At 40.8% G+C, this 24084-nt stretch overlaps 1 protein-coding gene across 4 annotated transcripts in view; it reads left to right on the forward strand.

The window, feature by feature from the left end:
• The window catches only part of NELL1 (neural EGFL like 1), a 464201-nt gene that overhangs the window by 429491 nt on the left and 10626 nt on the right, over window positions 1-24084 (forward strand). For 2 of the 4 annotated variants that reach the window (XM_075927741.2, XM_075927738.2), the window contains 3 exons: window positions 26-166; window positions 15346-15539; window positions 21976-22152. In XM_075927741.2, coding sequence (XP_075783856.1) covers window positions 26-166; window positions 15346-15539; window positions 21976-22152 — 512 coding nt within the window. The remainder of the gene's footprint in view (window positions 1-25; window positions 167-15345; window positions 15540-21975; window positions 22153-24084) is intronic. The other 2 variants (XM_075927743.2, XM_075927742.2) reach the window with 1 other exon arrangement.

Below are 24084 nucleotides of genomic sequence, written 5' to 3' on the forward strand. Positions count from 1 at the left end.
TGGCTTGTGTTTTTCTCTGAGGCAGATATTGATGAGTGTGCAGAGGGGATCATTGAGTGTCACAACCATTCACGCTGTGTTAACCTCCCAGGGTGGTACCACTGTGAGTGCAGAAGCGGTTTCCATGACAATGGAACCTACTCACTTTCCGGGGAATCCTGTATTGGTAAGCAATGATCAATTAGCACAGAACTTTTTTTCTTCTGCATGGTGTTATACACTGCCTATTTGAGACAGCATGTCCCGAATGGTTACTATATCTGAGGCTAATATTAGGATATAACCATTTTTAAGCTCATCAGTGTCTTTAGTAATACAATGTAGACCATAATAAAATAAATACATAATAATAAATTATTATTATTTTATTAATTATTTGTATTGTTGTTATTATAAAAGAGACCTGAACCATCACATTTCCCACTCTCCCCACCTCTAATATCATCAATTCACAGACACTTACCTTCCTTCCCCCCTCCCCCCGCATCCCCCTCCTGTTCTGAAATGTGATTTGTCCTTTTCATATGTGTTCATTTTTTTAAATTGTATCCTTTGGTATATATGGTTGTGACTATTTTCTTCCACTATTTGATCTGAGGAAGTGGGTCTGGCCCACGAAAGCTCATCATCTAATAAACCATCTTGTCTTTAAAGTGCTACATTGTCCTGCATTTTGCTTCAGCATTTCTGAATGGGTATATGGAAAAATGACAGAGGTCAACCTTGTGACATGCTGTCCTTAGCCATTTATTACAGTAAGCAAATAACCTTTGCCCCCATGTAGGTTGTTTTGCAAGTGTGACAAGCTACAAAATGAACCATCAATTTCAGATGTCAGCACAAAGATTTGGGAGCATATTTATACATTGTGTATTATCATTTGTTTTTATTTATTTTTTTTAGAGTTATTCAAATAGCCTCAAATGCTTTCTGTGTTGTGTGTACTGAATTTGGAGGACAAGGTCATGAGGACACAGATTGAAGGCATGTTTGAAAGTATAGGCAGTGCAGAGCAGGAATCCTACTCTATGGTTAAGCTCCACAATCTAGTGCTGAAAATGACTCAATGACCTCCTGAGGTGTCTTCCAATGATTCTGTGGAGGTGGGAACACCAGGAGTCAAAAGTAGCAGAACCAGGACTAGAGCCCTCACATTTTGTGCGCTGTGTAACCTTGGTTTGCTCACTTTGGGGCACAAGACACTACATAAAGGTACCACAGAGAGGATATTGAGCAGGACATTACTTCCCTTCCACAGCTGCTGCTATGACCTTTCACTCCAAATGACAGTGTGGTAGAAGAGACCTTGGCTAAGGGACAGGGAATTAAGGATAGCATTACCTATCCCAGGGTCTATGCTACATTGTTTTAAATACCATGTTCTTATAGAAATCTACCGGTTTGACCCCTACGGTATGGGCTTCCAGAGTCTGCATCATCTTGGTCCAGTATCCCTGCGGATGCTCCTGGGCTGGAGCACTCATGGGGGAAAAACTGGGTCCCACATTCAGCAACTCCTCCCCCACCTTCCCAGAGCTTCCAGAGTGCTGCAAATAACTGATTTGTGGCACTCAAGCTCAGGGAGTAAGGGAGTGGCAGGATACGGGACAGGGGAAGCTTGAAGGAAGAGGCAGGGTGGCTGCAGAGCCAGGAATGAAACACTGCACTAGCAGGGTGCTAGATGCACTCCCGTGGGGCTGCACTCCTAGGGCTCCACATCCACCCTGCCTTTTCCTCTGAGTGCCCCCCTAATTCTCCCTTGATCAATGCCGGCCCCTCTGCTGCCACAGTAAGTTTCTGTAGTTTCCTGTAATGATTTCCTTATAGCAAATCTCACACCCAATAAACACCTCAGGCCCTGTGCGCCCTACTTCACCTTCTATATGCTCAGGTTCCTGATCATCTTTGCTCTGCCTGCCCCTTCATACCCTCTCACTTCCCTGTGGAAGTACCTCATGAGGAGATAGGGGCTTGCTGAGCAAACTCTGCATCTCCTTTCCTCCTGGTGGCCTCAGGACTCTGGCTTGGCTTTGTGTGTGTTGTGTGTTGCTTTCAGAATAAAGTAGATTCTGTAAATTTCCTCTCTGATTCAATGGAAAAGATATTTGAATCTGATCCCTGGCCAGATTCAGAATGTTCAAATTCAACAGACGTTTGCTCTTGACTTCCAGTGGAAGCAGATTTAGAGCCTTATCCTGCTCTTTACACCTGTGGAACACCTTTGATTTCAATCCAATTTCTTCTCGTTGTGTAAATGAATTCAGAATCAAGTTTCCTTGATTCCATAGATAAATGTTACAATTTGAAGCTGCTAAAGTAATATTTGTTTTAAAAGTTGCACCTTTACGGAAAATTCCAATAGATTTAATAGGAAATTATAACTTCTTTACAGAATTTTTAAACCTTTCTATGTAATTCTATAACAGGGATATAATTCTCTCTTAAATTTTATGATATGGTTTAAAAACCCTTTAGAAAGGATCTTATTCTCTTTATGGGGAGATTTAGATCAAATTCTTGGAATTTCTTTAGAATTCTGCTGAGTTCACCCTAATTCTTGGAATTTCTTTAGAATTCTGCTGAGTTCACCCTTATTCAATTTTATGAAAGCTTTCCATAACTCTGTTTACCATCAAAAGCTTTACTTTGCACTGTAAATTAGTTTTGAAGGTTTGTTTTGCATACACAACTGAGAAGATTCTCATTACAATCTATCTTTTTTTAATAGTAAATTTCAGTTCATTGGGAAAAAAACCAGGAAATTTGGTGAAAGATTGGGCCTGTAATTTAAGAAATACTGAGAAAAATCTACAATTCACATTCAAAAGCAATACAGACTGTCTAAAAAAATTATATTAGCTTTTAATAGTTTATCCTAAACAGATTCTTGCTAGCAGGCATGGTATGTACATTGAATTCACAATGATGGATTTCAAAAGGGTTGGTCAAAAAAAATTCAGAGCATTTCATGGTTTAATAGATACAATTCCACATGAAAATCATTTACACTTTAGCACAGTGGCTCTTAACCTGGGGTAATTACCTCTCAAGGGGTAATTTGGCATATTTCAGGGGGTAATAGTCCAATAGGTGTTTAATTTTGTTCAGCATAATGTATGAGAAAATGAAATACAATAAAAATGATTAATCGTAATTTTCTTTTTGTCTATTGCCATTTTAAAAAGGAGGGGAAGTTATTTTGGTTTATTGGTTAAGCTTAAGGAGTAACAGTGCCAAAGAGTTTAAGAACCACTGTGCATATTCTTAGATATTTACAATTCTGCTCTGATTTATTTAAGTAATATGTAAAGAGTGTCAGAGAGAAATAGTCTCATTTTATCACAAAATAAAGCAACATGAAATAACCCCAAAAGGGTACTTAACATAAAGGACATCTATAGCGTTCCTTCCTCCTTGCCTGTCTCAGATATTTGTGAAGTGCCTACCATGCTGCTAAGTAAGCACTGGTAACAAATGTAACAAAGGTCTTGGAGCAAACCATGATGTAATTCTATTGCAATCAATAGTGCTACACCAAGAATGTATTTAGCCCAGCGTTGTCACTAGTTTGAATTGTCCAATTTTCCTCTATTAGAGATTAACACATCCCTTGCTAAAGTCACTTGTACCAGCCCCATTTAATGGGAGTTGTGCTTATGTAAAGGCAGAACTGAGCCCAAAATGTTACATTCTAGGATATATTTTGAAGATTGGAGAGCAGTCTGCTTTCTTCAAAGCAAACTGCCCTCATTTTGACCTGCACGGTTTGTTAGAAGTTCACAAGGTGAGACGATTTTTTTTCTTACTGTGTGCAAGCAATAAATGGAATGTGAAATTGATGGGATTTTTAAAAATTAAATAGCTTTTCTGAGCCATCTGCTGCTGAGTACCCATGCCAAAGAGAGTAAACCAGTTTCTGATAATCTCTTATACTGGTTTTACTGTTAGAAATGAAACAAAGTTCTGCTATTCCATATGGAAGCAGATCATTTAAAGATTATACAGTTACATTCTTTTAAAAATGATTATACAGTGAATGAAACATAAATGTTAGAAGTATATTCCAACTGAAGACAAACTAAAGCTGCATTACTGGAAACCTGATTTGAACCACTTTACAAAGCTTATTTCCACGATGAAGTATTTAGCGTCAAGGCCAGAGTCCTTGAGCTTTTTATTCTTGATGAGAGAGGGTTCATCTGCATAGTAACTGTCTTTGCTTTGATATGTTTTACAGTTCTGTGTGCATGAGAAATTCTGGCCAAAAATCACAGTGGAGTTACTCCAGGGATGAATTTGGCCCACTAAGTATTTTGCGATGAGTCTAAGAACATAAGAACATAAGAGTGGCCATACTGTACTGGGTCAAGGTCTATCTGGCTGACCTGCCTTTGACAATGGTCAGCACTAGACATGTCAGAGGGAATACCATATTCAGTAATCCATCTCCTGATGGCAAGTCCTAGCTTCTGCCGTCAGAGGGTGAGGGACACCATAGCATGAGATTGCGGCCATGATCATCCAAGTCCAGATCAGTCTGTGACAGTTCCTTTGCCACCTAAAAGGAATTGCATTAGTTGTTGGACCCTCCCTTACACACCCTTCAGTGAAAACTAATGCAAAGAATTCATTTAGCTTCTCCCAAGGGCAGGGGCGGATGAGTGCGCCGCGGGGCCCAGGGCAGCGCTAAAATTTCACAGGGCCGCTCCTTTGACACGGCACATGCGCTGTGGCGCCACAGCACATGCGCGGGGCCTCAGGAAGCGTGGGGCCCGGAGCAGCCGCTCCGCTCACCCTGCCCTAAATCCGCCTCTGCCCAAGGGCCTTGGCTTCCTGAAGTTCTCCTTTAGCACCTTTATCATCTAATGGCCCCACTGGTTGATTTGCCGGATTCTTGCTTCTCAATTACTTCACCCTTTTTTGGTTGTTAGTTTTTTGTGCCTTTTGCTAGTTGCTCCCCAAATTCTACTTTGACCTAATTTTGCTTTTCTTTACAGAGTTTATGCTCCTTTCTGATTTCCTCACTAAAGCTACATCTAGACTGCATTGCTCTTTCAGGATATTGGAAGTATTCCAAAACAGCAATGCCGCGTCTTTACAAGCACTATTCTGGCATCCCTGTAACCCTCGTTCCATGACGGTTACGGGATTTGTCAGAATAGTGCCTTATTCCGTAGAGAGCGCCAAATTTCAAAATAAGCTCTTTTAATTTAAACTCGGAATAAGCTACGCAATTTGCATACTGCAAGTTGCGTAGCTTATTCTGACAGAAAGGTGCTGTCTAGACGCACCCGTATAAGATTTAACATCCAGTTTTTAAAAGATTCCTTTGGCCGCTTACTGTCTCTCTTATGTGGTGGTTTAACCAGGATGGCTTTTTTCCCCCTCTTATTCTTTCGTTGTATTTGGGGAATACATGTGAGCTTTTATTATGGTGTTTTTAAATGGTCTCAGTGCAGCATGCTGGCACTTCATTCATGCCTGCTCTTCTACCTATCTTCCACATGTTTTGAATAATTTCCCCTTTTGAAATTAACTGCTACTCTGGTGGGTTTATTTGGTTTCCCCTCTTTTCCCCAATAAACAGATATGAAATGTAATTATGGTCAATATCCCCATCCAGTTCAGCTTTATTAATCTCTTTGTGAATATTAGAACAGATCTTTGCTCCATTTAGGACTAAATCAATATTTCTCCCCCATAGCCAGTTGTAGGTTTAGCTGTTCCATCAAGCAGTCATTAATGGTGTCTATAAAATTTGTATCTGCATCCCATCCTGATGTAACATTTACTCATTCAACATGGGCATAGTTGTAAATCCCCATTATTACTGGGTTTTCGTGGCGGTAACATCTCTAGTCTCCCTGAGTATTTCACTGTCACCTTAGTCATCCTGATGAAGTGGTCAGTTTTATAGTCCCGTAAACATATAGTTGTTATTCAAGCATGTTATTCAAACATGGAATTTTTATCCAGAGATTTTATGGTAGTGTTTCATTCATTTAAGATTTTTACTATATTTGACTCTATGCTTTCCTTCCCCTAATAGTGCCATTCCCTCAGCAGTATGTCCTACTCTGTCAGTCCGATCTATTTTTTACCCTGGTATTTCTTTCCAACAAGTTTCTGTAAAGCCTATTACATGAATAGTAATAATAATAATAAAAATAATCAATAATACTCTGTTACATAAACAGTGTTGCATCAGAGAGGGCCAAATCCTACAGAACAGTGTGTAGCCCCCCCCCCCCAATTTTTTTAATAATATTCATTCTCAAAATTCACAGTGAAGAAGGAAGGATTCCTTAGCCTCCAAAACTACACAGCTGGTGCTACTGCTAAATATTGGAGATAGCTTGTTGCTGCCTAAACCTCCTTTTGGGGTTTTGCAATTATGGCTCTTCTCTGTGTGAGCTCTCTATTCTGCTCTCTCCTACCTCATGGTAGCATACAAATGGCCACCTAATTGAACCAACTCTTGAATGGATTATCTGTCTTCTGATCCATACACACACAGAAGAAATCCATAATTTCCACTGTGTTTGGATTTACAGGATAGTTGAAGATATCAAATCTGTATGAAAATGGAATATGTTTCCATCCTGATATTCTCACAGATGGTGTCACTTAGACAAAATGGTGGTTAGGGTTGCCAGATGGTTGAAACAAAAATACTGACCCACCCCCCCCCCCCCCGAAAAAAAGAAAACCTGGGAAAAATTCTGTTGAAGGGGAAAAAAAGCGGGGGGGGGGGGGGGGGGAGACCACAGTTGTTGAGCAAAACAAAAAAAAAAGCAGGTCCCCTTTAAGAGTGAGTGCAGGGTTAGGAACAGGGGAGCGGTGGAGGACTAAGACCCAGGGAAAGTGTTGCTTCCCCTAGGTCTTTTGGCCAGCAGCCATTTTGTGCCGGCAGCCTTGGGGAACCAGGTAAGCATGTGGGCTGGGGTCGGCGGGCTGGGGGTGTTGGGAGCCGGTGGGGGGAGGCCGGGTGCTGAGTGTTTGTAGGGTTGCCAGGTATCTGGCATTTTTGCCTCCTGGATGGGGAAAAATTCAAAAGATACCAGACATTTTAGGTGTCCGGTATTCTCTGAATTTTTTTTACTAGACAGGAGACAAAACTACCGGACTGTCCAGGTGAATACCGGACACCTGGCAAGCCTAAGTGGCTACCAGCATGGAGCTCAGAATTAGTTTATTTTTAGTTGCAGTTGCAGCATGTGCAGGATATTATAAGCCTTTCACAATACCATGGTCAGGGCAAATGATGGCTGGTTTGGTGTGTTGTTTTCAGAGTTAATTGTGAAAATCAAAGCGGATGGGCTGGTTCTTCTCCTTCCTTCCTCCCCAGCAAAAATCCTACAGTGATTAAAGTAGGAAACTGTCTATTTTCCAGTCCTTAGTACAGTAAACTTCCGATAATCCGGCACCTTTAGGACCCAGGGGTACCGGATTATCAGATATGCCGGACTATCAGAAGGCAGGGCTATGAGGGGTCTGGAGTGGGGTGGGAGGGGATGCCAACCCAGGCCCCTCATAGCCCCCCCTTACGATAGTCTGGCTCTGCCCCAGGCGTCCCTGATTCAGCCGCTGCTGGTCAGTTTCAGCAGCAGCTGAATCGGGGTGCCTGCAATAGAGCAGCTGGGGTGCTGCCGGGTTGGTCTTGTAGCGCCGCCCCTCGGCGCTGAGAGACCAACCCGGCAGCACCCCAGCTGCTCTGCCCCTGGGGTCCCCGATTCAGCCACTGCTGAAACAGATCAGCGGCTGATTCCAGGAAGCCCGGGGCAGAGCAGCTCTGCCCCGGGCTTCGTGGAATCAGCCGCTGATCTGTTTCAGCAGCGGCTGACTTGGGGACCCCTGGGGCACAGCAGCTGGGGTCCTGCCAGGTTGGTCCTGCAGCCCTGAGGGGCAGCGCTACAAGACCAACCCGGCAGCACTCCAGCTGCTCTACTCCCAGCTTCCCCGATTCAGCTGCTGGTCAGTTTCAGCAGCAGCTGAATGGGGGAAGCCTGTCCGGCTGCCCCAGCACTTCCGGGTTCCTGATGGTGCCGGAGCATTGGATGCCGGACTAATGGAGTTTTACTGTAATACAAAGGCCATTCACAGAGTTAAGAATGTTCATGTTATATATTGTGTGTGTTTTGCCATTTAGTGGTTACTACACAAAAGTACTTATTTGTCTATTCTAAAAACCCACCAAATGCTGCTGTAGGGCAAGTATATAAAATTGGTGACTTCTTAATGGCAACCACTGTTGTAAACCACCCATAAAAAGAAAACATGAGCAAGGACAGCACTTGTGTCCTGGTGGTTTTATTCTTAATGAAACATAGGCATTTCAGGCCACAGGCCTTTCTAGTGGAAACAAATAAAAAGACAACTATTAATTTTTGCAAAATTCTCTGAATGTAAAATGCAGCTCACCACTGCAAGACTGGTCAAAGGCTGAAACACTTAGGGTGTGTCTAGACTACCTAGTTTTGTCGACAAAATTGGACTTTTGTCGACAAAACTATACCAGCGTCTACACTACCACTGAGTTCTGTCGACATAACGTCGACAGAACTCAGCAGTTTTGTCGACGCTGGTATACCTCATTTTACGAGGCATAACACCTTCTGTCGACAGAACTCTGTCGACAGAAGGTGTTATTGCCTGTAACATTGCGTCCAGACTACGGAGTTCTGTCGACAAAGCAGTTTGCTTTGTCGACAGAACTCAATGTGTCTGGACGCTCTTTGTCGACGGAAGTTTTGTCGACAGTATCTGTCGACAAAACTTCCGTCGACAAAATGCGGTAGGCTAGACGTACCCTTACTCTCTGTACACAGCCTCTCTTACAAATTGCTCTTGCAATTTGTTTTGCAAGCAACTCAACCCCTGTAGCAGGACCTTTGGAATTCTATTCAGTCATGCAACATCCTAGGAAGGCCAATGCACCTACTCACCATTGCAGAAAGCTGCAGTTTGAAACCTTCATTTAAATCTTAGATGTGTGCTAACCAGGGCTTGTTGTGGGGATAGGATGGCTGGTGTCAAAATGAGGGAGATCTAGGGAACAGGAAGCATCATTACCTTTCCAGTTCTCAGAGAAATCTTAATTCATGTTTGTCAGACTTTCACATATTCTAGGTGCAAGAATGCTTCAGACCCAGAGTTAAAGCGGAGTGGGTTTAAAATTTGTTTTATATAGAAAACCTTTTAGAATGTATTGTATTGTCATTGCTCTTATCTATTGTACCCACTTAATGTATTAATGCTTGTAATATCAGAGTCCATATCTCCTTCAGATATACTGAGAATAACCATAGCTCACTTTGTAAGAATCAAGAGAGAACCTCAGTGAATGAGTGAGTGGTTAACCTATGCCCCAGTATGCCTAATGATATTGCAGGAGTCTTACTTACCCTCCATGAAATCTTAGAAGCAATCTCATTAGTCTACTTTATCTTTCAATGTCTGAAGTGCTTCAGCACCAGCTACCTGATTTCTGAATAATCGATCACCTTATTTTAGAAGTTTCTTATTAGAATATAGACTAGCTAAGGAAAACCTGCTTGAGGGTTGCGTGGAATTCATTATTTAAATCCCATTTGAACCAATGGTGCTTTTCAACAATAGGAGCTGAAACATTAATTGTAAATGTTTTGTTAGGCAAGTTTTATATCTTGAATCTCTCTCTCTGAAAAAAGTGCACTGCCGTGACAGAAGCCACAGACTCCTTTTAATAGGGCCTTTGTGGTTTAAAAGGGAATCACAAAATAGATCCAATTTTACTCTAAAAAACTTGTATCACTTTTAGCCATAAACACCAACAATTAGTTCCGATTTAAAAGAATAGGAACTAGAGTGCTAAAGTGACAAGCTTCCTGTGAAAAATAAAATAATATTCATCTTTAATTTGTACATACATTTGCTGGAAGCCCAACATGTAATTGTCACATTAGATTATATTGTAATGGCTTAACGAAGTTGAAATTAGCACTCTAGAAGGCTTTTTTTTCTGCAACATTTTAACATGCTATCAGAGTACCTGTATTGCACCACTCACAGGCACACATTGCAAGATGTTATAGGAAAGATTGAAAACTGGAAGTTTGGTGGCAAGGGATCACTTGAGTATTTCAGTGAAAATAAATTAGTGAATTTGTGTTGATGTACAACACGTACAACCATAGGACTGGAAGGGACTTCGACAGGTCATCTAGTCCAGTCCCCTGCCCTCATGGCATGACTTAGAATTATCTAGACCATTCCTGACAGATGTTTGTCTAATCTGCTTTTAGAAAACTCCAATGATGGAGATTTTACAAATTCCCCAGGTAATTTATTCCAGTGTTTAACCACCCAGAAAGTTGGGAAGATTTTCCAAATGTCCAGCCTGAACCACCTTTGCTGCAGTTGAAGCTCATTGCTATTCGACCTACCCTCAGCTGTTAAGGAGAACAATTCACTTCCCTCTTCTATGTAACAATCTTTCCTGTACTTGAAATTGTTATAATTCCCAGTCTTTTCTTTCTGAGATTAAATAACCCTTTTTTCAGTCTTTCCTCAAAGGTCATGTTTTCTAGATATTTAATCATTTTTGTTGCTCTTCCCTGGACTTTCTCCAGTTTGTCCACATCTTTCCTGAAATGGAACCCCAGAACTGGACACAATGCTCCACTCCAGAGCAGAGTGGAATAATTCATTTTCATGTCTTGCTTACAACATTCCTGCTAATATTTTTCAGAATGTTTGCTTTTTTGCAACAGTATTATGGTGTGGATTCATATTTTGCCTTTGATCCATTATAATCACCCCATCCCTTTCTGCAGTACCCAGTCGTAGATAAGTAATTTCTTGTAGGTGTGCAAATGGTTCCTTCCTAAGTAAAGTCCTTTGCATTTGTCCTTATTGAATTTAATTGTTTACTTCAAATCATTTCCTCAAAGCACTTGAAACCACTCCCAGATTGGTATCATCCACAAACTTTATAACTACTGTCTATATCATTATTTAAATAATTGATGAAGAAAGATATTGAACAGGAATGGATATGGACCTTATCCCTGTGGGAGCTCATTTGATATACCCTTCCATCTTGACTATGAGCCATTGAAAACTACTCTCTGAGAATGCTATTCCAATCAGTTATGCATCCACATTTTAGTAGTTTCATTTATAGTTCTGTAGTTTCAAAGAAGTTCATCTGGCCATGTGGGAAAGGCTAACCCCGACTGCTCTCCTTGTGTCCTCCCTCTTAACCCCCTTTAACTCATGGAATAGGTGCACTGAGATAAATGAGATTGGAATGCTCCTTAATCTGTTATCAAAACCCCCACAATTTAATGTCCAAATATGAAAAGAGGAGAATATCAAACTAAGCTTAAAATTTCTTCAGAAGTAAGTTATAGACAATGTGGATGGTTTAGTAAGATTCTCAGAAATACAGCAATAAGAACACTGCTGTGGGGATGTTCTGAGAAAATTAGTTCTATTAAAAGATGAGTTATCAAATGGATGCAACTTTCAACCCTTTTATATTTGATTAATGACTACAACATTTAAATAATAAATGTAATAAAATAATAGGGAACCACCATTTGAATTAAGAAAGAAAAATGAATTGAGTAGTGATTAGAGATTTATGTAGAAAATATGTTGCTTGGCTTTTGCTTGATTGGTTCTTTTATCATGAATGGCCTGCTTGCTAGTTTGGGCAACTCTCAGTAGGGCATCCTCTTAATGTGCCCTCAGCAGAGAACAACAGTTGCAGTATGTAAATAGGGCACCTCTTCCCTTTTGGATATGTATAATAGATTAAGTTGGCTTTGTGCAGTGCAAACAGGTCTGTAGTGCTGAGAATATGAATAATGTCACTTTCCATAATTGCTAACATCTGGCTTTCCATAAATCTGTTAAATTGCATGGAAGCAGAATTAGATTTCTGTGTCATAAGTAAAGCAATTACATGGAACTCTGTAGGCAATATGGCTCTATATTCATCTGTGAAATCCTTTTAGTTTTGAACAGTTAAAAACTACTCTTCTAATATGCGCTCTAATCCTGCTGTATATTGTATATATATACTATTCAAGAAGATCTTAACATTGTGGGGAAGAAAATATGGACAATGCTAGCATCTATTAAATGTGAAATCACTTTCACAAAGAGTATGTTACATTTGTTCTCAAGACAAAAATACAAGGTCAAGCTCTGAAGAGACAAGTAGAAAATGTTGTTTTCAAGAATACTCGTAGACCCGCTGTAGCTAATTGGTTATCTTTCACTGAAATCACTGATTCAGGATCAGCTTACTCATGGCCCAATTTAAATCACTGTTTCTTCCTTTTTTTCTTGCCTTTCTTTTCATAGTACTCTGTCACTTCAGAAATAATGGGACACAAGATATGTTTCTAATTCATAAAGTCCCTTTTCCATCATCACTTGTAGCGGACCTTCCAGTCGATGTTCTTTATTATACAAAGGATGGGGGGGCGCATAGTAACAGTGGAGTAAGGGTGGGTACATGGAGACAATCCTAAAAATGAAGTCCAATTATAACTTGTTGCTGTGACAAAGATGAGGCAGCAAAATATATCAGGGACAGGGAAGTCTTAGGGCTGAATTGTGCTATTAGAAACACTGCTGAGCAAGGGTTGGCATGTAAGTTGCATCACCCCAGGAGGCATTATGCTTTAAACACAACCCTTCAAGGCGGGACTTCCTCTCTACTTCACCTTTGCTCTGGGGGTAGGAGGCAATGGAGAGGGAGGAACAGCAAATTGCTGCTGGCTTATTGTATTAGTCCACCTCTGATCTGCACGTTGCTGGGCTCAGAGCCAAGTTTCTGCCCACTTGTAAATTGAGGAGCATAAGTATAATAGCCAAAGTGTGCAGGTTTGGTACCCTTACTGTAACACTGCCCTGACCCAAATGAGATAAGAATAGAAAGGATTTTACATAAATGTAAAATCCTTTCTATTCTTATCAGTGCAAATATTTCAAAGGTTTTTTTCCCCTTCAGTTTGTAGTCAGTCCTTATTCTAGTACAACTCCCATTCATATCAGTTTAAGTTTTGTCTTAGTAAGGCCAGAATAAAAATTGAGAAAGGGCTTTGGCCCAATGAGATCACGTGTCCCTTTGGATATATTTATCTTCATGCTGCTATTGTTGACCAAAGCACAAAGTCCCTCTACTGCAGGGGTGGGCAATAATTCTTGATGAGGGCCACTCCAAGATTTTGGAAAGTGATCATGAGCTGCATTTTTCTCTCTAGGAGGTGCAGGGTCTGGGATAGAAGTTGGGTGCAGAAGGGAGCTTGAGGTAGGGTACTGGGAGTGGGTGTGAGGTCTGAGAAGTACTGTTGCAATGCAGTACCTACCAGTCTAATTTCTGGGTTAGAACTAGCTCTGCACTCTTTGACTGCATCTAGACTGGCAAGTTTTTGCGCAAAAACTTGCCAGCTGTCTACACTGGCCGCTTGATTTTGCGCAAAAGCACTGACATTCTGGCTGAAATCAGTGCTTCTTGCGCAAATGCTTTGACGTTCCCATTTGGGAAAAAGCCCTTTTCCGGTAATGTTTTTGCGCAAGAGGGCCAGTGTAGACAGCTAAAAACTGTTTTGCGCAAAAAAGCCCCAATGGCGAAAATGGCGATCGGGGCTTTCTTGCGGAAAAGTGTCTGTGCCAATCTAGACGCTCTTTTCCGCAAATGCTTTTAATGGAGAAAACTTTTCTGTTAAAAGCATGTGCGGAAAATCATGCCAGTCTAGACGTAGCCTTTCAGTGTTTTAGATGATACTATGCTTATAGAAATGTCTTTTGGGTAAAATGTAAACATATATCCTAACCTCTTGTAGAGATCGCTAAAGATCCCATGGCACTTGCCACAGAAGTATCATCATTAGTCCTATTTTCCTGGCCAAATTCCAGATTGGGTAAAATGCCTTACATAAATTCCCTCCGCAGTTTCAAATATGCATCATATGGTTCACTTTTCCCAAATTCTTGTGTAGTGTTGTTGTGTGAAATTAAATAGTTACCATATTTCAGCCCCAAAATAGCTGCATTTTAACTGGTAAGTGTACTGATTCTGCAGTGTAGTGTGTGAACTTTTATTATACGAAAGTGCTTTAGAATGCTTCAGGATTGAAAAAAAAAAACATGGTGTGAGATTTGATCATCTCTTATCCTTCATATTCATATGTGTATGCGTACATGCATACATACAATTTATTTCATAGGTGGGTGGGTGTTTGTGGTGTAGTGTAGTGTAATGTAGTTACCCAGCGTTGCTCGGGACAGTTGATACAACTGAGGTGAGGAGCCTGAGGAGAGGGAGGAGGAAGGGAGCTGCGCGCCTGCCACTGGCACCCAAGCCTACCCTCCGCTTCCTTATCTCTCTGCCAGACTTAGTGAGTGACTGTCCCCACCACTTCCCCCGGCAAGCTGCCTCTCCCCCCACTGCTGAGCTCTGTGCAGCCCCGGGGAGAGGCATCGGTCTCTCATCTCTTCCCTCCCATCATCCCTTAAAATCTTCTCCTGGATAAAAGGTTAGCCCATTCAAAGTTTGGTTGCCGTAGCTCTTATAGTGTCCAAGTTATTAGCGCACAAATGTTCTCCTTTATATATTAGGCGCGTGCACACACACACACACACACACACACAGAAAATGCTTCATCTCATCCAACTCCAAAACTTTGTGCTGCAACGGGTAGGCTTTTGGCAGTTCTATACAGTATGAGAACAAGGCCAATCTGTTCAATTGCATTGTAGCTGAAATTCTTCCGATACCTTCTTAAATACTGCTCAAAAGATGGGAGGAGAAACATGCCTGTTTTTCAGATAGCACCTCACACAAAGATCTCATTGTCTTTTCTACAAAAAGTCACTGCAGGGCACATTCAGACTTGGGATAATTACATTCTGTCCATCAGCATTTCCCCAGCACTTTCAATTAGATGACTTTAAACTACCAAACCACTTATTGCATCACTCCGCCAGCATTATTATATCCATGAAAAACAGGTGCTTTTCAGATTGTGTTTATGCTAAATTCCATCTGAGAGAGTGAGTTTTGCCCACAAAAGCTCATGATATTGTGTATAGATACAGATAGATAGATATATAACTTTATCTGTAACTGGAGATTAGAACAACTAATATATATATAGTTATTCTAAGGACTACTCGTTTTTAAGGTTACAGACTCACACAGTTACCCCCTCTGCAATGCCTAAATTCTGTGCTTCATACCCTTTTGCCATCAAGACAAATAAATCGAACTTGTCTAACAACAAATTCCATGGTACCATTTGTCACTTGAAATGAAGATTAGCACTGTAAACTGGCGATGTTTTGCAGATATCGATGAATGTGCCTTAAGGACCCACACCTGTTGGAATGATTCAGCCTGTGTGAACTTGGCGGGAGGTTTTGACTGCCTGTGCCCCTCAGGACCATCTTGCACTGGTGACTGCCCACATGAAGGTGGCTTGAAGCGTAATGGTCAGGTGTGGACACTGAAGGAAGACAGATGCTCTGTTTGTTCTTGTAAGGTGAGTTCCATAAGACCTATATATTCATTTTTAGATTCTCTAGTGTTTTCTTTCTGAAGAAGCTGAGCTTTAATTCTTACATTTTTGGGAAGCCAGTCATAACAGAAATAAATTCACTTCAAACGAATGTTTAGACCAGGGCTACTCAACTTTGGAAGCCTTGGGGGCAACAATGATACAGCACATGCTGAGGGATGCAAGTTAAGTGTGGTTGAATATACATGCAAATAGCTTCTTTCACACTGACGGGCATGAATACAAAGATTAAGCTTTAAGCAGCAGTGCCAGACCCAAACGTGGCTAGTGTAAAAGCCAGTCAGTACCTCGCAGGCTCTGCCCACAAGGCTAAGCTGCCAGCACTTCCCACAGTGCCCCAGCACATCCTTCGTGGGGGCTAGAAATGCTGACACCCTGTACCCATCTGTTCTAGCCAGCCCATCTGCTTGTGTCTTTCAGTGCTCACCCCGCCTGGGAAACGCCTCCCCATTGTGAAGCATGTTCCCAGAGCAGGCCATGTTCAAATGATCCCACCCACACACCACATGTTGAGCCCCGCGTAAACCCAAACCGCACCACGGGCCACATGTTGAGTAGCCCTGGTTTAGACTGATTCTGCAATAGTCCTGTTTAGACATAGTCAGACCTCTAGGAAACTTGAGCTAAAAGATATTGGGCATGATTCTCTTCACTTACATGTGGTCTAGGCCAGGAGTAACTCCACTGAAACTAATGGAGTTACACAAATACAAATTGATTTTAGAGACACACATTCATGTATAGATTAAAATGATAGTTATACCTGTAGAAACGTAGGTCTTAATTCCAATCCATTGAAGTTTATGATTAAATCCTATTATCGACAGCAGGAGTAGGACTTAGCCCTTGCATAGGTAGAAGTAAAATGAGAATATGGCGCACTGGAAATATGTTGGAAAGAGGGTTAGAAATGGAATATTATTCCAGCTGTTGAAAGCCTATGTGACAGTTAAGATCTGTTTGATGTTATAAGGAGGCTTTTAACTCCCCTAAAACTAGAAGAGCACAGTGGCAGGTCAGGCCATCAGAATCAATACAACACTCAACATTCACTGTGCTTGTTTTAGGTTAGAATGGAAGTATGTCAGATTAACACACATACTGTGTTCCTACTTCTAGCAGTCCCAGGTATCCTACAAATCCCCCCCCTTCAGGAGTGGAAGTCTGCAACTTGGTTGAATACATAGTGAGCTCACATTGTAATCCTAAAAAATGGCAGGTTCTATGAAAGGATTTCATGTCACTGAAATGAACAGTTTAATAGATGTGAAGACATCTGGTCTGCCTTTGTAGAGTTTTAATGATTAGCAGTGTCATTTTAGTCAGTCTTGTAATTTATGCCTTATTTGCCTTGCTCTGCTTCTTATACTGAGTGTCTCTTGCTAGTATTTGAAAATATGTGATGTGACCAGCTAATACTGCAAACACAGGCACTAACTCCCTAGATACACTGGTGCTGGAGCACCCAGTGGGAAAAAAAACAGTGAATGCTCAGTATTTACCAGCTGCCTACTAGCCAATTGTTGGCTCAGCAAAGGGCTTAGGGGACAGCAGAGAGTGATGGGAGACTGTGTGTGTGTTGTGGGGTGGGGGCAAGGTTGAGAGAGGATGGAGCAGGAAGAGATTGAAGGCAGGACCAGAGGGGAGAATAGAGACAAGGCAAAAGAGGGGACTTATGAGATGGCCATGCACTCCAGTTAAAAAAAAAAAATCAGCCTCTGAACAGTGGCATAGTAAGTAGCCCACCTGTCTCCTTAAATATTTGCATTTTATTTCAGGATTTGCTTTGTGTTTGAAGAACCATATCCTGCCCCTTTGCTCAAAGCCAATTTAAGGGGGCCTCCATATCCTTCCCCACTATGTACAGTGCACAGCAGGTTCAATGACTCTTTCAGCCTGTAGACCGCAACAGAATCCATTTTGCTCCCATTACACTAAGGAGTGTTCAGTGGATCTGCAAAGTCTGTCCCACTAATCATGACTGCACCCTTCAAGTGCTGTCACAGAGACAGCTGACGTAGCACTCAGGCAGTGTGGAGTCCCTCTGCATCTCCCACATTTGAGGAGGGGGAGTCATCCCCACTTACAGTATAGGGGCATAGGATGAGGGACAGGATAGACCTAACTATATTATTCCTTTTGTTTGTTTCTATCTGAGCTTTAAAAAAATACTTGTGCTCTAGGCAAAACAAGCAAGTAAAAAAATATTATTTTGTATAGGACTCAACTCCCATAAAATAAGTTATCTGCTTTTAAAAAGAAAAACAACTAGGAGTAAATATCGTCTCTGGCCTGATACTTTTACAAGGCTGCTGACTTCTATGAAAACTAACAATTCTTCATTCAAGTAAAGACATGCTATTCTCAGTAACTTATGAGAATTACACCATTTACTTCAGAGAACCAGATTTGATACCTTTAATCACAGTTTTGTACCTTATTCTAAAATTGACTAGACTTCAATGGGTCTATTTATGGAGTAAGATACCATCCATCAGTAATAATTAGATCAGACTTACAAGCCATTCCTTCTCCCCCTGGCCTGAGCTGGTACAGTCTTTTGGGTTTTTTTGTTTCCTTTGAGTGGAAGACCATATTGGTATTTGTCCCGATGCATGACAATACAATTTACAAGAACATTAAAATTCCTCAAGCTTAATTAGCTGAATGCAATAATTAACAAAGTAGCCTCGAGTTGATTGCGCTACCTTCTCCAAGTCTTATGAGAATTATTAGACAGAACTGGGAAAGACTTGTTTTTTTAAATTCTGGTTTGTTGTTCTATGATCTTGTGAATAAAGCAGCGTAGCTGAAGTTATACAGTTCAATTATTTCTTCATATGTGTATCTATCTACCTTCCTTTAAAAAGAAAGAATATACAATTCTTGCAAGTGAGGAGAGCAAGTACAGTTCAAGGAGGGATGTGGTGAAAGTGCATCCTCTTTAGGAAGTACAGAATAGCAGTTAAATGACAGCACATTGCAGGCCACAGAATCTCACCCATCCACTCCTCTGATAGATGCCTGGCTGAATTATTGAAGTTCTCACATCATGATTTAAAGACTTTTAAGTTACAGGGAATCATCCACTTACTTATACTGGTTCAAACCTGCAATAGCCCTATGCTGTAGGAAAAGAAGCAAAAAAGTCAGGCTCTGCCAATCTGACCACAGCGAAATTTCTTTGCGAGCCCAAATATGGTGATTAGTTACAGCTTCAGAAGTTACTTCCAATGGGTCAGACCCATCAGCCAGCCACTTGGAAAGAATTTACTGCAGTAACTCAGAGCCCTCCCCACATTGTCCCATCACCAGCCATTGGAGATATTTGCTGCTACTGGTTACAGATTTCTACATGCCATTGTAGGCAGACTCATTATTCCAGCCCCTCCATAAACTTTTCAAGCTCAGTTTCAAAGCCTGTTAGAATGTTTGTACCCACTGCTCCCCTTGGAAGTCTGTTACAGAACTTCACTCTCCTGTGTGACACAGCTGTACGAAAGCAAGATCTGTTGCCTAACTGCTCTATGCTGATGGGAGACAGCTCTCCTGTTGGCATAGTTAAACCTCCCCTAGCAAGAACTATGCTGGCAGAAGAGTTTCTCCTGCTGACATAGTGCTGTGCACACTACTGTTTATGCTAGAATATTCACAGCTAAGTGACAAATTTTACCGACATAAGCGGCAGCGTAGATGTGGTCTTAGTTTTATTTCAAGACTTGTTGATGGCCAGGTTATCCTTTTTGTTGTTGGGTCTCCACACTGGTGCTTAACTGAATTAACTCCTCTCCATCCATTGTATTTAGTGAGAGCAGTATTTTCCCTCTGCCTTCTTTGATTAGGGCTATACAAGCCAAGTTCTTCAGTTTCCACTCATAAGACCCACGCTGCCATGTCTGTGTAACTGTTTTTAATGCACTAGCTTGAAGAAAGCCATATGTTTGAGCTGGGATTTGCTCTCCTTGCTCCAAGTGTAGTTGTAGCTTTGTGTCATGCAATACAGGAATCACATTCTTTCCTCTAAGCATGAGGCCTAACAAGGTTGCTAAAAAGGAGGAGGGAAGTAGTATGTTATCAAAGGCCTCCAGCTAAATCATCAAGCATTAGCAGTGTTCTGAAACAGAGAAAAGTAACTAACTTTTTATATTGCCACCTCTGAGTAGCACAAGAGTCATAAGTAGCACAGAATCACCAACTCTGTTACCAATTAAAAAGGGTAATTTAAAAAATCATCTGTAGGCAAAAGGATGCCATTCTGAACAGGACGGACAGGATATTGCCGGCTGTTTTTAATCAGAACGCCTACATTCAGATGGTGAAATTATAGGTCACTACAAGACACACAGAGGGCTTGCACAGTTGTCATGTTAGACTGTTTAGGCAAAATTGTAGCTTTACAATCTCTGAGTAAAAGGCAGCACCCAGCTCAGCTAATCATCATTCCTCCTTTTCTGACACACAGTTCTAGGTCTGGTATTCTGGCGCAGAGAAGAGGGAGGAAATCACTTTGCTCCCTTTCCTGCAGTGGTTTGTTCCTCTTCCCATCCTGCATCCAGCTTGCTGCTCTGGCTAGCAAATCAGATTAGAGCCAGAATTATTCCTGTTCTTCCTAACATTTCTTCTCTGGAATATCAAATTAACAGACCCTGATCTCACCAACAAAGGTGGAGTAACAAGATCAGCGGCAAGTAAAGGAGAACAATCATTCTTTATACCTCCCCCCTCTGCTCTGCTGAGTAAGGGATATACACTCCAGCCTTCTGCACTGTTGGTAGAAAATGCAGTTGACTCCAGCACTGAATAGGTGTTATGCTCTCTACTTTTCCATATTCTTTTTTTTTTTTGTTAGACACAATTTCAATTATTCCCTACAATCAAATGTAATATGCTAATCATTTCTGGATCATTATTGAACACCTGCAGTGTCATTAGCTAACATGAGCATTATGAGTCCTTGCCGCTGGTGTTCTGCACATTGCTTTTCAGCAAAGTTTGGTTTTGTTTATTGATTTTTTTTTTAAACAAAGCAATACTTATGAATACAGAAAATCTAAGCAACTGCCACCACACTTTAAAGTCATTTTGGTTTATCCCCAATCTGCTTAGTAATCACCCTTTAAAAGAATTAGGGGGCTCATTTAAGAAAAAACTGTGATTAGTCAGTTCTGTAATATCACTTTAGGACTGCTCCTTTCATTTGTAAGCATGATGCGAAATGGTGGCATTAAAGGATATTTGTATTTCTGCTTCTTTTGGGTGTAGTCCTACAGATGTCATGCAGTGACTTAATTCAGAGTAATTTAATGGACTTATTCAGGAATGAAACCAGTGTGACTCAGAGCAGAACCTGGCCCTCATTCCTTACTCAGCCATATCATTCCTTGACAGCAATTGAGACTTTGGAATTGATCAATAATCTAGTTAAAATCAAAACTTTCCACTGAACTCGTCATTATAAGTTAGGATTTCACTTTCCCATTCTGTATATAGAGTAACAATGTGTGGACTCACCTATAATGAAGAGTGTAATTTATAAGGTACCCCTACCATTTTCCTCACTAACATTAGAACAGATTCATTTTTCTTTTGCAAAGTGATGTGTCCTCTTCATTTTACATCTAGAAGAAATGTCTGTTTATTATAATTCCAATTAGCAGTATTTATCTGATAACACTGTGTAAATACTTAACTGAAATAGTCAAAATCATATTTTTAAGGAATCTGTAGCATAAAAATAATCTTGAGTTATCCACTGAAGATGTATTATGCAATGTGATATGTTGTGGCCATCAGTTTTTCTCTGATACATTGAAGGTCAAGATGTAGAGTATAACTAGAGATAAATTAAGATGGAGGAATACTTAATGCCACTATGATTTTATGAGATTGCTGGCTTTCACTGACTTTTTAATGTAGTGTGCTCCTATTAAATTTATTGGGCCACCTACACAGTTTCAATTTAAATTATTTTCTTGACAATCACATCGTTATTCAAAAGACAGTGCAAAGGAAACTATTGTTCTGTCACATTCTAGAAAAATAATTGAGGTAAAATTACTTCATTCATATAATTGAGGAGATAAAATTACTTTGCTCCCTCTGAACCCAAGAGGCTGTTCATATTTTCTTTTTATCCAGTGGTTAGGAACAAGAGGGACATAGTAAAATTTGTCTTAGCCTCAGAGAGTAAAGTAAAAAGGAAACACTACAGATCACGAAATAGCCACTATTCTTGGTGGGGTGACTTACAGCAATAGAAGCTGGGGAGGCTCATTTCTTGGCAGACTGGACTGTATAAGAATAACTGTAGTCTGCTATCTCTAGTGGTATTTTCTACTCATCTGATCATCCCCTGCTATTTACCACTTGCTTGTTATTTGTGACAATTTGTTCTCTACAGAACGGGAAGATATTCTGCCGGAGAACAGCTTGCGATTGTCAGAACCCCAGTGTTGATCTGTTTTGCTGCCCAGAGTGTGACACAAGAGTGACAAGTCAATGTTTAGACCAAAATGGTCATAAGCTGTATCGTAGCGGGGATAACTGGACCTACAGCTGTCAACAGTGTCGTTGTCTGGTATGGAACAAGATTAAACATTTTCAAGAGAAACCAAGCAGTAAAGGTTTTGATTATAGCAACATGCTTTATATTATGATGTTATTAATCATACCAACTCCTCCCTTTCACTATTTGACATATTAAAGGGATTTTAAAGGAGTCAAACTCCTGGATCAGAAGCAAGATAAGTCAGAATATGTGTAGACCATTTCCCAGTTCCACGTAAAGAGACTGGTCAAACAACCAGAATTTCACAGAATGCTGGCAAATTATGAAACTTTTTCCATTTTGTGGTGCATAGAACCCATTGAGAAAAGCATCAAGTACAGAATTTCTTCAGAATTTTTATTGGGAGGGTTTTTTTCCCCCCTCCAAAATAGCTGTTACCACTCAAGAAAGAGATCTTGGAGTCTTTATGGATAGTTCTCTGAAAATATCTGCTCAATGTGTGGTGGCTATCAAAAAAGCGAAGAGGATGTTAGGAACCAATAAGAAAGGGATAAATAAGACACAAAGTATCATAATGCTTCTATATGAATCTGGGGCACCACCACCTCTTGAATACTGTGTGGGGAGCTGGTCACCCTATCTCAAAAAAGCTACATGGGAATCTGAAAAGGGCAACAAAAATTAGTAGCTGTATAGAACAACTTGTATATGAGGAGAGATTTTTAAAACACTAGGATTTTTCAGCCTGGAAAAAAAGATACGCCTATTATAGAGATCTATAAAATTTTGACTGGTATGGAGTAAATAAATAAGGAAATGTTATTTACTCTTTCACATAACTCACGAAGTAGGGAGGTCACCCAAAGAAACTGATAGGCAGCAAACAAAAGGAAGTACTTCACCAAACGCAGAGTCTGTGGAACTCTTCGCTAGAGGATACTGCAGGCAAAAATTTTAACACAGTTCAAAAAAAAGACCTAAATAAGTTAATGGTGGATAGGACCATCAATGGCTATTAGTGAGGATGAACAGGGATGCAACATGATGTGCTGATTAGCCCTAGCCTTTGTTTGCCATAAGATGGAAAGGGTTGAAATGGGGTGGATAACTTGATTGCCTCTTCTGTTCATTCCCTCTGAAGCAGCTGGCATTGGCCACTATTGAAAGACACGATATTGGGGTAGATCAGGGGTGAGCAATAGGTGGCCCATAGGCCAGACATGATGTATACCAACAAACACATCCACAGGTATGGACCAGGAAACCACTTCCCATTAGCTGGGAATTGCCATCCCTGGCCAACGAAGCTACGAGCAGCTGTACCTGTGGATGCGCAGGTAAATTAATTGCCCTGCAGCCCAACAGAGCTTGGTGAACTGTGTGGTGTCTGCAGGCCACTTATTGCCCAACCCTAGTCTAGCTGGATGTTTGGTCTGACCCAGTACTGCCATTCTTAGGGTTGAAATATTTGATTTTGAAAAAACTGTCAATTCTATTAGGGAAGGTCAGTCACATGGTGGGTTAAGAAATCAAAAATCAAGTCTTACAAATTAACATTGAAAAGCACCACAAGAGAACACTTGAACAGTGATTTATGCAAAAGGGAAGAAGAAAAATTAAAAGACAACTCAAACCTACAGACTAAAAACGCAGGTTAGTCTTTTCATTCACAATTACCATATAAAATAAAGCAGCGAGGAGTCCTATGGCACCTTATAAAGTGTTGGAGCATAAGCTTTCATGGGCAAAGACCCACTTCGTCAGATGCATGTAGTGGTAATTTCCAGAGGCAGGTATAAATACGCAAGCCAGAATCAGGCTAGAGATGATGAGGTGGATCCAATCAGGGAGGATGAGGCCCACTTCTAGTAGCTGATCTGGAGGTGTGAATACCAAGAGAGGAGAAGCTGCTTTTGTAGTTAACTAGCCATTCACAGTCTTTGTTTAATCCTGAGTTGATTGTGTCAAACTTGAAGATGAACTGTAGCTCAGTAGTTTCTC

The sequence above is a fragment of the Pelodiscus sinensis genome, chromosome 5 (assembly GCF_052426305.1).
Source record: "Pelodiscus sinensis isolate ZL-2025 chromosome 5, ASM5242630v1, whole genome shotgun sequence".
NCBI classification, from domain to species: domain Eukaryota; kingdom Metazoa; phylum Chordata; order Testudines; family Trionychidae; genus Pelodiscus; species Pelodiscus sinensis.